Consider the following 13930-nt stretch of genomic DNA (forward strand, 5'->3'; position numbering starts at 1 on the left):
CCTTCCAGTTGTTGCATATACACTTCCTCTTATAGATAGCCTTTAAGAAATGCATTCTTCACATCAAGTTGATGCAAACCAACCTTGATTTAAGCAAATGCAATCACACTCCTTATTGTAGGCATCTTAGAACCTAAGCATAAGTTTCATGATAACCCTTTGCCTACTAAGCAAGCCTTGAAACAATTGATACTTTGATCTGAATTATGCTTAATCCAATAAATCCACTTGTGGGGGGTGACCATATTAACTAGCACCAAATAGATATTCTCTTGCTTTCTCAAAGCTCTCTTTGCTTGCGTGTGACTAAGCAAAGGAAATAGTTCTCTTTCCTTTTAGCTTTCAGACAAATGGACTTACCATCTTTTTGAATCCACATCTCACGAGTATCATAATCTATTTGTGCATTATATTGATGATTACAAGGCATACCTAAGATAGCATCTACTCCTTGTAAAGGTGTTACTAGGAAATCTCGATTTTCCTCATAGGATTGAATGCTGATACTTAGGTATTTAACCACTTTTGTGCAATTGTACGTCGTGGCCGTGAATGTAGTTTTAACCTTAAACTATGATGAGGTAGATTCAAGACCAAACATTCTCACAACTCTTTCAAATATAAAATCATGTGTATTCCCATCATCATGTATAACAAAATTTAATTTTCCTTTTATGGTTCCTTTTGAACTTGAGTCTTGAATTTACCTTCATAGTTGGTTTGTTCATTATCAGAATTACCCTATTGCTTGGCATGGTCATCGTCCTCTTCGTCTTCAATCATGCACTCAATTTTTCCTATCCACCACTCGATTTTATTCTTCTATGGACACTCGTGAGCATAGTGAACCTCTTGTAACATTTCACAAAACGAGACTTGCAAGACTCATTGGCCTTTGTAGTTGTGTTTGATTTCTTCCCTTTTGTAGTTGCATGTGGCTTATTACTATTTGCGTTTGGTGATATCACTACCAAATTTGGGTCTTTCAAATGTTCTAGAAAAGGGTTAATATTTAGGGTTTCTAGATGAAGATGGTATATGGGATTGATCATGGTAATAGACATAGATTAAGCAACATAATTAAGGTGGATTAAACCACACTAAAAACTCAATGAGAGAGAGATTGCACAGTTAACACTCAATTCTATTGCATATCTCAATTGAACCATACAATGATATAGGCTTTCTATCCTTATCCCACTTTACATGTCATCGTCCATGTGGAAACTCCTTTTCCACTCTTTTAGTCAACACTCACACACCATACAATATCACATGTGGCATTCTTATCTTACCACAATATCTTGCACCTCTAGGGTGCTTTCCCACATACACACAACACCGCGATTACATCGCTCAACACCCCCTCTTAATCGAGGTGTTCCACAACTCACCCATCACCCATCTCAATGTAGCATTGCACAACCGCAATCACTACCTCTCAACAATCCCCCTCAATGATACATTGGAGTGTCCATCAAACGAACATGTGTGCGCATGTCTACCATCTTAGACACCTAGTCCATTATTTTGAGTTGACTCGCTCACAAAGGAACCATTGAGTCCATTTTGAACATAGAAGTTTGGGTGGGAACCAACCCATGCGCATGCACCTCACTCGTGCATCGCTCATGCACACATCACGACAACAATTTTGAGCTTCTCGGTGAGCCTGGGCAAGGCAACCCTCATTCCAATGGGTGAATACACATCTCGTTTTGAGCACGCAGGCTCAGGTACGGTTACCCCTAAGTACATGTGGGTGAAATGTTTTACAACTTCCATTTTAACTGTAGTCGGGCAGGGTACCCATGTGTGTGGACACATCTTTTTTAGGGGAGAATTACAACTTAGGTTCAACACCAAGCTTCAAGATGAAGCACTTGGTGTGTAGATGGACCCTTTAAATGACTAAGGGTTAGACTTATTAAAAAAACTCTTACTGTAAAATTAATGTTCCAGATGATGCCAGCTGCACCTTTACAATTGCATAGCATCAGCCTTGTGGTCTCTTGTCTACATAGAGGGAAGGTTGAAGAGACTCTCTTGCAAGGTTCTACTCTCGTCCAAATGTGCATGTGTCTCCATGTTTGAAGCTCAATGTCTCTAATTGTGCTTCTTTCTCACATCAACAGCTTGCCATAACTGATGTCCCTCTAGTGCTAGCTTCTTAAGAAGCTCCTTTGCAAAAAATGCTTGCCTCAATTAAGACTTCTTTATGAGGTATGCATAGCAATTTGAGATGTCCATCACCACATGAGCTCTCCAATCACTATTGGAAGAGAAGGCTTCAAGCAACACCACAACGTAAGCTTCAAATTGAACTGTATCCACCTGATAAAAACCAAATGAAACAAGCTATGTAAAGCTTGAAGGCAAGCTATGAAAAGCTTGAATACAGTGTAGAGAAAACTAGAAAACAAGCTATGGAAAGCTTTGCTACGATACCACTGTTAGCTCACATAGAATGTGGGCCTAGACTCACACACACACAATGCTCAAAGACAACAACATAAGGGTGCTCAAAGGAGAGAGATGAAGCTCTCTACAAGTACAAATTAGAAAGTATAGCCCTAAGCTGTGAATAAGGTTTGCTTATATGCTAGCTAAGGGTGTTTACACACTTGGGTGGAAGCACACGAAAAAGTTTTGCCCAACCAATCAAATCACCACAATCACCCGCTCGTCTGACATTTCTTTACAGACTGTGACCATGCCCATGCACCCTCAGCGTTGATATGTTTGCTGAGTGGAGCCCACCGTTGCAGTTTCGGGTGGAATAGCCTGCCCACAGCTCTCAGTGCTCGCAGTCTGTAAAGGGTACTGTCGCCCAGCAATTGTTTATAAAAAAGGTGCCTGCCCACAGCTCTCAATTTTTTTCGTGGGCAAATCCATAGTTTGTAAACACCCTAACCCTAAGGTGCTCGTTCAGACCTGGATGACAATAGGAAAAAACCTAGTGGAACAAAAGTGCCCATGACGTAAATGCATGACCTCCTAGTGTAGTACTACCATATATCTAACCAGCAACATCAAATATGCCGTGGCAGCTTAGATTTTTATGCCACGTCATAGCACCCAAGAACGTGGCTGCCACGGGGTTGCTGACGTGGCAAAGGCGGGGAGGAGGGCGGGGGTTTTGGTTTTCTGTCTGTTTAGTTTGCTGCTGCAGGAGGTAATAGCATCTCCCTGTTTGTGGAGGCTCCCCTAGTGCGTTCAGCAAACGCCCATTTTGTCCTAACCTCTGTGCAGAGAACGCATCTCTTGTCCTAGTTCCAGAAGCACCAGTTTGCCCTTGTTTTTGCACAGGAAAAGAAGCTTTTTTGCCCTAACCCCTCTACATAGGGTTAGCAGCAAGCTTTCTTTCTTGCCAAGACTTCATCGCAACCTCTCAGAAATGGCCGATCGCCTCACCCGTATCGCCATCGTCAGCTCCGATCGCTGCAAACCGAAGAAATGCCGGCAGGAGTGCAAGAAGAGCTGCCCCGTTGTGAAAACAGGTATGCTTTCAGTAAATGCAATAAGATTTTGCAGTGCAACACGCGTATTGGTCCTGCACAGGATGGTAATTTTACTCATAATTAGAGCTCGTTTGTGGAAGGGTGTGTGATGTACCTGGAGATTGGCAGAGCCCAAGGCGACCCAGTTCCCATCAAGGACAGGCTGCCCTGGGCGCTGAACAGGTATGGACGGCTTGCAGTTCCGCCGATTGTAAACATGGCTGTGAGGTTGGGCTTGTTGGCAGTAGGTTGGCCAGCCAGTCAACCAGGTGACCAGCAGATGGGGGGGGGGGCTGTTGGCCCCATAAATAGGTCTGGCAGGTTGGAGCCAGCTGACTAGTCGACCAGTAGATGGGGGGCCTGATGGTTCTATTAATAGGCCTCTCCCTTCCTCACTCTGTTCATCAATCAATCTGCCTCCTCCTCAGCATAGTTTCATCAAGATGCGAATTAGCTTTGTCAAATGTTGTTTTCTCTTCACTTTGAGTGTTTGAAAATTAGGTAAGTTATACGAGATCTCTAATGTTGTTTGGTCTATCTTGCAACAATGGAACATTTCGAATGAATGATTGGTGTATTTAAGGCTTATTTTGACATCTCCTATCTATTCTCAGGGCAGCAAAGGGCACATTTTTGTATGTCCCAAGGTTGCACAGTGCACTTGACTTTTTATCCCTTGCATGTGTGAAACTTCTATGTAACTTTTTGTAGAGGTTTAAATCTTACGAAATGTTTTTGAAATGGGTTTATGAAACTGAATTTCGAAGTATAGAATGTGACTGAGAATGTTGACCACAAACCTCAGCCCAATATGTTGCTGTAGATCCTCCTTGGCCAGCCCTTTGCTCCTGAGAGATGCTCTGCATGCTCAATGGCTTTGGAGAATACTAGTTGGAAAGATGGAATTTCCATGTATGCTTATATAGGGGGCCCATGTGCAAGTCCTACTGAGGACCTCCAATAACCCACTGCCAGTCCGCCACGTGGCACATCCACTGGCCTCCTTGATGTGTGGCTGCCCTCAGATGCCTGCACGTGTTGCCTGACTGTTATATGCTGCCCGTTTGTGTCCTCCAGACACGTGGATGTGTCAAGTTTAGCAGGAGCCGTCACGACCCTGTGAATTTGTACAGCGTATCCGAACATTGGGCATGGTGGTCAGTTTGCAGGACATTTATTAAATGTGCACACTTGTGGTCTAGAGGACTCTAGGTATTATTATGAAGTTTCCCTTTTATAACCCCATGTGGTGGGGGGGGAGATAAATGTTAGGAGGGGACAAAGGTTTTAAACCAAAGGAATACTTTTTGGGGAGAATCGTGGGTTTGGGGAGTCATGCTATTATTGGCAAAAGGGCTTCTTTTGGAGGAGTCGGACAGCAGCCAGGGGGACGCTTTTTGCTCTCACACTTTTCTCTCCTTTGAAGAAAAAGACTGGCGGGCTGGGCTGAACTGCAGGTTTCTTTGGCTATCACTCTCTCTCTCTCTCTTGGTGGTGAGAGGCGGCTGCAGTAGAGGAAGCACTCAGCACTCTTTGGAGATGAGGCCATCTTAGGCGTCGCCTTGTGGAGCTCGCTGCTGCGATCGAAACGCTTCAGTCGGATCAGTTAAAAGAGGGGAAGCGCAGGACTGCAGGCTGTTTTCTCTCTTTCTCTCTTCGCAAGTGGCAGGCTGCAGGGTTCTTTCATGCGCAGGTGCACAGAGGGCTACAGGAGGCGGACAGAGCAGGTGCAGGTTTTTCTCATGCCTTCTCTCTCCTGGCAGGAGGCACAGGGCTGAAGCCTTTCTTTTCTCTCTCTCTCTCTCTCTCTCTCTCTCTCTCTCTCTCTCTCTCTCTCTCTCGCTCTCGCTCGATCAGTCTTGGTGAAGATGGAGATTGAGGCAAGGATGATCGCTGCTCTGGTCACACGCTTGCGAGCATAAGGAGTACACAGCTTCTCTTTCTTCCGGTCAGAGGGCTGTTCGGGGGTTGTTCTCTCGGTTCCTTGTGAAAGGAGGAATTTGCAGCCCAAGAGGGCAGAAACAAGAGCAACAATTGAATGTTTCAAGAGGAAGGGTTCATGGACTGTTTCATGGCTGTGTTTTTGGCTACGTGCATGGGCAAATTGACTGTGTTTACAGGGCCTCATGAATGTGCTATCTTGGCTGATTAGAGGTGAATAACAGTGTGGTGTCTTGGGGCACAGGACTGTGTGAAACCTCTATGCTAAGAGGTCCAGAGGACTGGAAGTTTGGACATGCATATGTATGAGCCATGAATGGCCATGATGTATTCAGTTAAACTCTTCTATTGAATTGAATAAAGAAATACCGAAAGGGGCGCCAAGCTTTGGGGCCAACAAGTGTTGTTTTTCTTTTTGTACAGGAGCACTCTAGCTCCCTTTTTATCTGTCCTATTTGCTTGATTACAACTTTGTTTGGGTGATTGCTAGTCTACCGCACTTTGGTTTCTACCAGAGGCCGGTTTTAAAGTTCCGTTGCCAGGACCATCACCAACTTTCTTAAGGGGGTGAGCTCGTGGTTGTTTCGAGGAAAGTCGTCACTAAAAATTTCAGTACGGTGTCAGACTATGAGGATGACTATGATTATGATGATGAGGAAGAGCAGGAGACCACTCCTGAGAGGACTGAGTCTGAGGATGTACTTGCAGGAGAACAGGCTGCAGAAGATGCACGTTATGAGGGTGTAACGTAGCTAAAAGATATGCCAAGTAAAGAGGAAGATGATACCCAATTCAAAGCCCGTTTGGCAGGGGCAATGGATGTGCTCATGCAACTCACGCAAAGTGAGAAGTTTGCTGAATTTATCAGGGTCCCCTTCTGAGCCTAAGAAGAAGAAGAAGAAGTTGCGTTCTAGGAACCCACCTCAGGGCAATAGTGGTGCCTTCCCACAGGATCTTGCTTTTGGATAGTTTTCCAACATGCAGAACACTTATGGTGCAAACCTACAGAGTTCCTTTTTCGGGTAGCCACCTATTCCGCAACAATCGATGCATCCAGGCTATTTTGGCGGTGGTTCCGTGTTCCAATCTATGACTGGGGGTTACCCTCAAGGGGGCATGGGAATGCAAGGAAATTATGGAGCTAGTTTTTAGCCTGGCATGCAAGGCAACATGTATGGTGGAATGCAGCGTGGAATGCAAGGGAATATGTATGGGGGCATGCAACCCGGAATGCAAGGAAACATGTATGGGGGCATGCACCCCGGTATGCATAGTGGTATGTTTGGAAATATGGGAGGATCAGCAAGATTGCATGGTATACAAGGTGTGGGAACTGGCAATGTTGACCCTAGTATGGGCATGAATGCAGGGAGTAGCAATCTTTTGAAGCCACTTCCTTACGATAATCTAACGCCTATGGGTAAGGCGAAGGATTATAAGGAAGGGGGAGTTGCAATGAAATTTGACACATTCAGTGGGGCCAAAGATAGGCTCAAGGCTCTTACCTTTTTAAAGCAGTTTGATGTTGCTTTTTTGGTGGAAATTACACGGAATCCTCGAAAGTGAGAAAAGCTGCGACTTTTCTCAAGGGCAATGCATTGTAGTGGTGGTCCACTCTTCTTTTGCAAGGCATAGCACCATCTACTTGGGTACAGTTTAAACAGGTCTTCTCTTCCGTGTGGCTCACATCTACATTTGAGGTGGATGTAATGACAACATGGCATAAGTTGGATGCATTGAAATGTGAGAATCTTGAGGATTATAACTGTCAAAATACGCAGCAGAAATGATAACCAAACTTGAGACCACAAGAGCAAGTAGAGTGCAGAAAATAGACAACACAAGAAAGACAGAGAGATAGGCGTGTAAACTCTTCTCTATACACAAGATCCCGAGAAAAACTGAATGAGTACAAAGTGGCGATCATGGCAGAAAAACACCACGACCTTCTCTGATCAAGTCGGCCAGTCTTCAGGAACACATGAGTGCAGTCGGCCAGCATTAGAGGCTCCTGCCAGCATGTGGCATCCACCCACACCAACGAAAAAATGGGGAAAAAATACGGGGAGTGAGGAAAAATGATAAAACACCTATACAGGGCGGGCACACCCACAACAGAGGCCCTGGTGTCTGATTAAGACAGGAGATGACTTCTAACACCCCCTCTCAGCTCCTGGCCTTGAAATCAACCCAAGGGAGCTGGAGTGCCGCCTGAGCGTAGCCTGAGGTAGAGACTTCGTGAAGAGGTCCGCCGCATTGTCCTCCGTCAAACAATAAAGAAGGAAGATGTCACCAGCCAAGATCTTCTCACGTACAAAGTGATACTGTATCTCTATGTGCTTGGTCCGGGCATGGAAGACCGGGTTCCGAGCAATAGCTATACAACTCTGGTTATCGCACTGGATGACTGTGGGCTCCTTCTGTGGAAACCCAATCTCACCTAGCAGCCTCCGCAACCACAACCTCGCAAGCAGCACCACAAGCAGCCCGATACTCTGCCTCTGTCGAAGATAGGGCAATAGTTGGCTGCCTCTTACTGCTCCAAGAAACTGCTCCTGAGCCAAGGGTAAAACTGTATCCTGAAGTAGATCTCCTCGTGTCTGGATCTCCTCCCCAATTTGAGTCACTCCAACCTTGGAGTTTGACTCCATCCCCTCCTGTGTAAAAGAGTCCTAGATCCTTCGTACTCTGCAGAAACCGCAAGATCCGCAATCCTACGGCCCAATGAGACTTCAATTGTGTATGCATAAAAGAGCTCAACAGCCCCACGGAGAAGCTCAAGTCCAATGTGGTGTTCAGCAACTAGATCAATGAACCAACCAACTTCCGGTACTGCGAGGCATCAACTGGCTCACAAGGATCATTAACGGTTAACTTTGTGTTTGGTCCATCGGCGAAGTAATAGGCTTGCAGTTCTCCATCCCAAAGGCCTCAAGCAACTCATGAACATACCGCTGCTGTGAGAGACAAAAAACCCCCTCTGGGTCTGCCAGATCTCCAATCCCAAAAAGAAGTGGAGTAAGCCTAAGTCGGTCATCTCAAACTCCTTTGACAAGGCAACCTTCGTCACACCAATGTGCTCCACATGACCGCCATTGAGAACGAGATCATCCACATAAAGGATGATAATCGTAACCATGCCGCGTTCCCGAAAGAGATACAGGTTAGGATCTGCAATCGATCTCTGAAATCCAATCCGAACAAAGAAGGAATCGATCTTCTGATTCCAAGCCCTGGGAGCCTGCTTAAGACCATACAAGGCCTTACGTAACCTGTAAACCTTTCCTTCTGATCCTGGAACAACAAAGCTTGGAGGCTGCTCAACATACACTTCCTCCTGCTCTGCAGGTCACCATTAAGGAACGCAGATTTTACATCCATTTGATACATGGGCCACCTCTGAGAAGAAGCAAGGGCTAGAACGGTCCGAATCGTGGACATCCGTGCTGTCGGTGCAAAGGTATCCACGTAGTCGATGCCTGGCCGCTGAGCATAACCTTTAGCCCCACAAGTCTGGCTTTGTGTTTGTCCACCGACCCATCTGACGCATATTTGGCCTTAAAGACCCATTTGACACCAATGATTGACCGTTTCGACGGCCTCGGTACCAACTCCCATGTGTTGTTCTTCTCAATGGCATCAAGTTCCACTTGCATGGCTTTCCTCCAAGTATCCTGTGAAAGGGCTTCCTTGACGGAAGTGGGCTCCTTTCACCTCCTAAGGGTGGGCACACCCACAACAAAGGCCCTGGTGTATAAAAATAGACAGGAGATGACTTCTAACACCCCCTCTCAGCTCCTGGCTGTGAAACCAATCACAGGGACCTGGGGTGCCGCCTGAGCAAATCCTGAGATAGCGACTTCGTGAAGAGGTCCACCGTACTGTCCTCCGTCGAACAGAACTCTAGCAAGATGTCATCAGCCAACGATCTGTTCACGAACAAAGTGCCTCTGGATGACCATGGGTTCCTCCAGTGGAAGCCCAAACCTGCAATGCAACCTCTGCATCCTCACCACCTCACAAGCAGCATCACAAGCAGCCCGGTACTCTGCCTCTGTCCTCGACAAGGTAAAAGATGACTGCCTCTTACTGCTCTGTAAAACTGCTCCTGGGCCTGAAGTAGATCTCCTCGTGTCTGGATCTCCTCCCCAAACTGAGTCACTCCAACCGTGGAGTCGGACTACATCAATCAATCCCCCTCCTGTGTAAAAGAGTCCATGATCCTTCGTATGCCACAGAAACCATAGGAAACGCAATCCTGCCTCCCAAAGAGTCATCTGCAAACCATGAGCTCAACTGCCTCACCACGAAGCTCCCGTCCAATCTGGTGTCCACCAACCAGATCAATGAACCATTCTACTTCTGAGTCAAAGAGGCATCACAGTGCTCACAAGGATCAACACTTGTTACGGTGCAAAAACAAGTCCTGGAAACCTGTTGAAGACCAGGCAAGGCCTTCGGAAACCTGCCAACCACCCCTTCTGAATCCGGAACCACAAAGCCTGGAGTATGCACCTCCTTATGCAAGTAATCAACTGCCACCTGCCTGGCTTTCTGAAAGGTCCCCGTGGAAATAACATCCTCATCTACAAGCGGTTCTTTGTCCCGAATACTACGAGACATCAGAGCATAAGTTACCTGTTCAGTTTCCTCTGACTGACGAACACAAGAACTACCAGCATCAGTACTGGAGAGTTCCTGCCAACTGCTGCCATCTAGTGGCAAGCTATCCACCATCTGGTCCCGGAAAGCCTGCACCTGCAGCGTATCCACACTTAAGTGGCCATTACCAGACTGCCACTCATCACAAACCTGAGGACCTGGGAGAGAGAGTGCTGAAAGCTTGTAAACTCCATTCTCCACTCCGCCTTCCCAAACTACCTGTCCTATTGCTTTGTCCCGGAGAGCAACAAAGTGCTCATCAAACTCCACCCGTACGCCAGTCTTGCAAACCTGATGCACTGACAACAGATGAAAACCAAGTGACGGAACATACAACACCTGGGAGGAATGCTTCCCCCCTCTGCCATCGGGAACTATCTCCATCCTGCCCTCACTGTGAACTGGGATAGTGGATGTATCCCCAGTAAAAATGTGACGAGAAAACCTGCAAAGATCCTGTAAACCGGAACGGGAAGGAGTCATGTGTCTGGAAGCACCACTATCTAGAATCCACTCCCGAGTATCCGTTGCGGAGAGTCCTCCAATCTCCTCCCTGCCTGAAGAAAATGAAACATCGGTGTCCACCACCTTCAGGTGCACAAAAGCCGGAGTCTTCATGATTGCTGCTGGGATACTGCCTCCAATAGTGGCCTTTCTCGCCACAATCATTACAGGTCCTCTCTGCCTTTAGTTTCTCGCGGTCAGCGTCGGACTTCTTCTTAGAAGACTTCTCCGAGGAAGCCTTCCCTTTGCCCGTGTTACGGCCTTTCGACCGTTGGTTAGTTAAGGCCTCCGAACCTCCACCCTGAGGAGGGTTCGTGAATCGTTCCTCCTGGCCCAAGACCATGGGCACAAGCTCCTCCCACGCGATGGTGCTGAGCCTGCCAGTGGTAATCAAAGACGAGTAAAATGCTGAGTACTGAGAGGGCAAGTGTGACAGCAACGTTATGGCCATGTCCTTTGACGATATCTCCTTCCCAGCCTAAAGAACTTTCTGCTGCTGAAGAGCCTGCAGCTTGTTAATATGCTCCTGCATCGTCAACGACTTTGGAGGGCTCATAACCCGCATCTGTACTTCCAAGGAAATCCTCTTCATGGGCGATACCCTGTTGTAAAGAGAGGCCAAATGCTGCCATATACCTCTGGCCAGCGTCATATGCTTTACATGATTGATTACCTGCGGTGTGCAGTTGAGAAAGATAAACGAACGGACCCTGGCGTTGACACGATCCCACATCTGTGTCTGAGCCTCCCGGTCCTTTCGGATTGACGGTAACTCGTAAGACTCCAGAACAGATTCCATCATAACCTTCCATATGCCGTAGTTGCTCCGGTCCAACTGACGGTCCACCGGGAACGTGGGAAGTGTCGGGATCTTCACATGTCTCTCGGCCATCTCAAACAGATCTGCCATTGCGGGGATGTACACTGAAAAAGGGTGGGTGGGTGGGAACAAAGAAGAACTAACACCTGCAAGTGGCTGTCGAGCAAAGTACCCCGCCGTCCTCTTGCTTTTCCTCTCCCCGAACAGTCCCGTACGGTCCACCAATCAACAACACAACAGTCCCCCTCTTGCTCACACAAATCCCAAGAACTATCTAGAGCCTAGGCTCTGATACCATGCCAAAAGTGCGCAGCGGAAAGCGTGAGACATAGGCACAGAGATGACGAAAACAAATGTGCATAATGATGAAGAAGCAATGATACAATCAGCCTTGTGCAAGGGGTGGTCCCTGTATGTGTGGGCATGATGAACTACCCCTGACAGGGGCTTCCAGGCCCGGGTCCTCTCTCAGGGGAGTATTTCATCATGCCCACACATACGGGGACCACCCCTTGCACAGGGTTGATTGTATCATTGCTTCTTCATCTTCTTCATTATGCACATTTGTTTTCTTCATCTCTGTGCCTATGTCTCACGCTTTCCGCTGTGCACTTTTGACATGTTAGAAGTCATCTCTTGTCTTAATCAGACACTAGGGCCTTTGTTGTGGGTATGCCCGCCCTGTATAGGTGTTCTATCATTTTTCCTTACTCCCCGTATTTTTTCCCCATTTTTCCCCATTTTTTCCTTGGTGTGGGTGGATGCCACATGCTGGCAGGAACCTTTGATGCTGGCCGACTGCGCTCATGTGTTCCTGAAGACTGGCCGACTTGATCAGAGGAGGTCATGGTGTTTTTCTGTTGGCCGACTGGCTTTGCCCAGTCGTGGAGGGCTGGTGGCACTTCATGCGCTGGGCGATTGAATCCATGGGGCCATATAAATAGGCCCCATGATCCCCACTTTGTACTCATTCAGTTTTTCTCGGGATCTTGTGTATAGAGAAGAGTTTACACGCCTATCTCTCTGTCTTTCTTGTGCTGTCTATTTTCTGCACTCTACTTGCTCTTGACATGGTATCAGAGCCCTAGGCTCTTGATAGATCTTGGGGGTTTTCTGAGCAAGAGGGGGACAGTTAAGTTGGTGATTGGTGGACAGTTTTGGACTGTTCGGGAAGAGAAGTTGCAAGAGGAAGGCGGGCTAAGGTGCTGGACAGCCACTTGCAGGTTTAGTTTTTTTTTCCCACCCATCCACCCTTTTTCAGTTACATCCCCGCGGTGGCAGATTTGTTAGAGATGGCTGAGAAGCACGTGAAGATCCCGACTCTCCCCACATTCCGAGTGGACCGTCAGTTGGACGGGAACAATTACGGCATCTGGAAGGTTATGATGGAGTCTGTGTTGGAGTCATATGACCTTGCATACGTGGTAAGCACCACAGGGAATCCTTTCCGAAGCAGGCTTCCAGGCGGGCTTCGAAACCGTTGGAGTTGATTCACACTGACTTGTGTGGACCTCAGCAAACACCATCATTGGGAGGATCTCTCTATTTCATGTTGCTTGTTGATGACTGTGCCAGATTCACGTGCGTCTACTTTCTTTCACAAAAGGACCAAGCTTTTGCACGGTTCAAGGATTGGCACGTGATGGTGGAGAAAGAGTCTGGATTGCAGATAAAGACTCTCAGGGCTGACAAAGGAGGTGAATTCTCCTTGACTGTATTTCTCAGATTTTGTGCAGACCATGGCATCAAGCTGTCGAGGAGCCGCCACTTCTTGGAGATCCAGAGGAGTCTGATGATGATTCCCAGACCATTTGAAACGAGACCCAAGCAGGGGTCACCCCTTCCTGGACTCACCTCTCCAGTTAGCACTCTATTATACACTCTTAAAAGACAATAGCACAAGACAAAATAGCAAAAAGTAATTAACAACTCTGAGCATAGATAGATGACACCACACTGAGGCCGGAACGGCCGGCCCCCCCCCAAGGAAATGATATTATTACTTGGGAGAATTTGTTACAAGTACACGGGCCCAAGGCCAGATTTCCAATAAGCAATGCACAATGAAAACAAAGTATCAAACCCAAACATGTTTGTTGATGCCGAGTCTGAAGTCACCAAGGGCTGCCCCGTCCATAGCACCTTCCAGAGTCACACTTCGCGTGCAATCCACCCGTCCCTGGCACTACGGATCACGCCGTGCCAGTCCTAGCGATGGGGCACCCTCACGGAGTTGACTCGGTGAATGGAAGAGGAGTCCAGACATAGGAGAGCAGGAGAATTCCTCATTCTTCGCGATGAAAATCTTCTGGAGCCACCGTACCTGCTGGTGTACCTGCTGTACCTGCTGTACGACCAGAATCAGCAACTAATGATGGTACTGTACCTGCTGTACCTGCTGTACCTGCTGGTGTACCTGTTGTACCTGCTGTACGACCAGAATCAGCAATTAATGAAGGTACTGTACCTGCTGTACCTGCTGTACCCACTGGTGTACCTGCTG

At 47.3% G+C, this 13930-nt stretch overlaps 1 protein-coding gene across 1 annotated transcript in view; it reads left to right on the forward strand.

Moving 5' to 3' along the window:
• The first annotated feature begins 3010 nt into the window (after positions 1-3010).
• LOC147608501 (ABC transporter E family member 2-like) overlaps positions 3011-13930 on the forward strand; it is a 45857-nt gene continuing 34937 nt past the window's right edge. Inside the window, exon 1 of the mRNA XM_086789543.1 lies at positions 3011-3500. Coding sequence (XP_086645669.1) covers positions 3398-3500 — 103 coding nt within the window. The 5' untranslated portion in view covers positions 3011-3397. The remainder of the gene's footprint in view (positions 3501-13930) is intronic.

Source organism: Cibotium barometz, chromosome 53 (assembly GCF_041138505.1).
Source record: "Cibotium barometz isolate CiBa-2024 chromosome 53, ASM4113850v1, whole genome shotgun sequence".
Classification (NCBI taxonomy): Eukaryota; Viridiplantae; Streptophyta; class Polypodiopsida; order Cyatheales; family Cibotiaceae; genus Cibotium; species Cibotium barometz.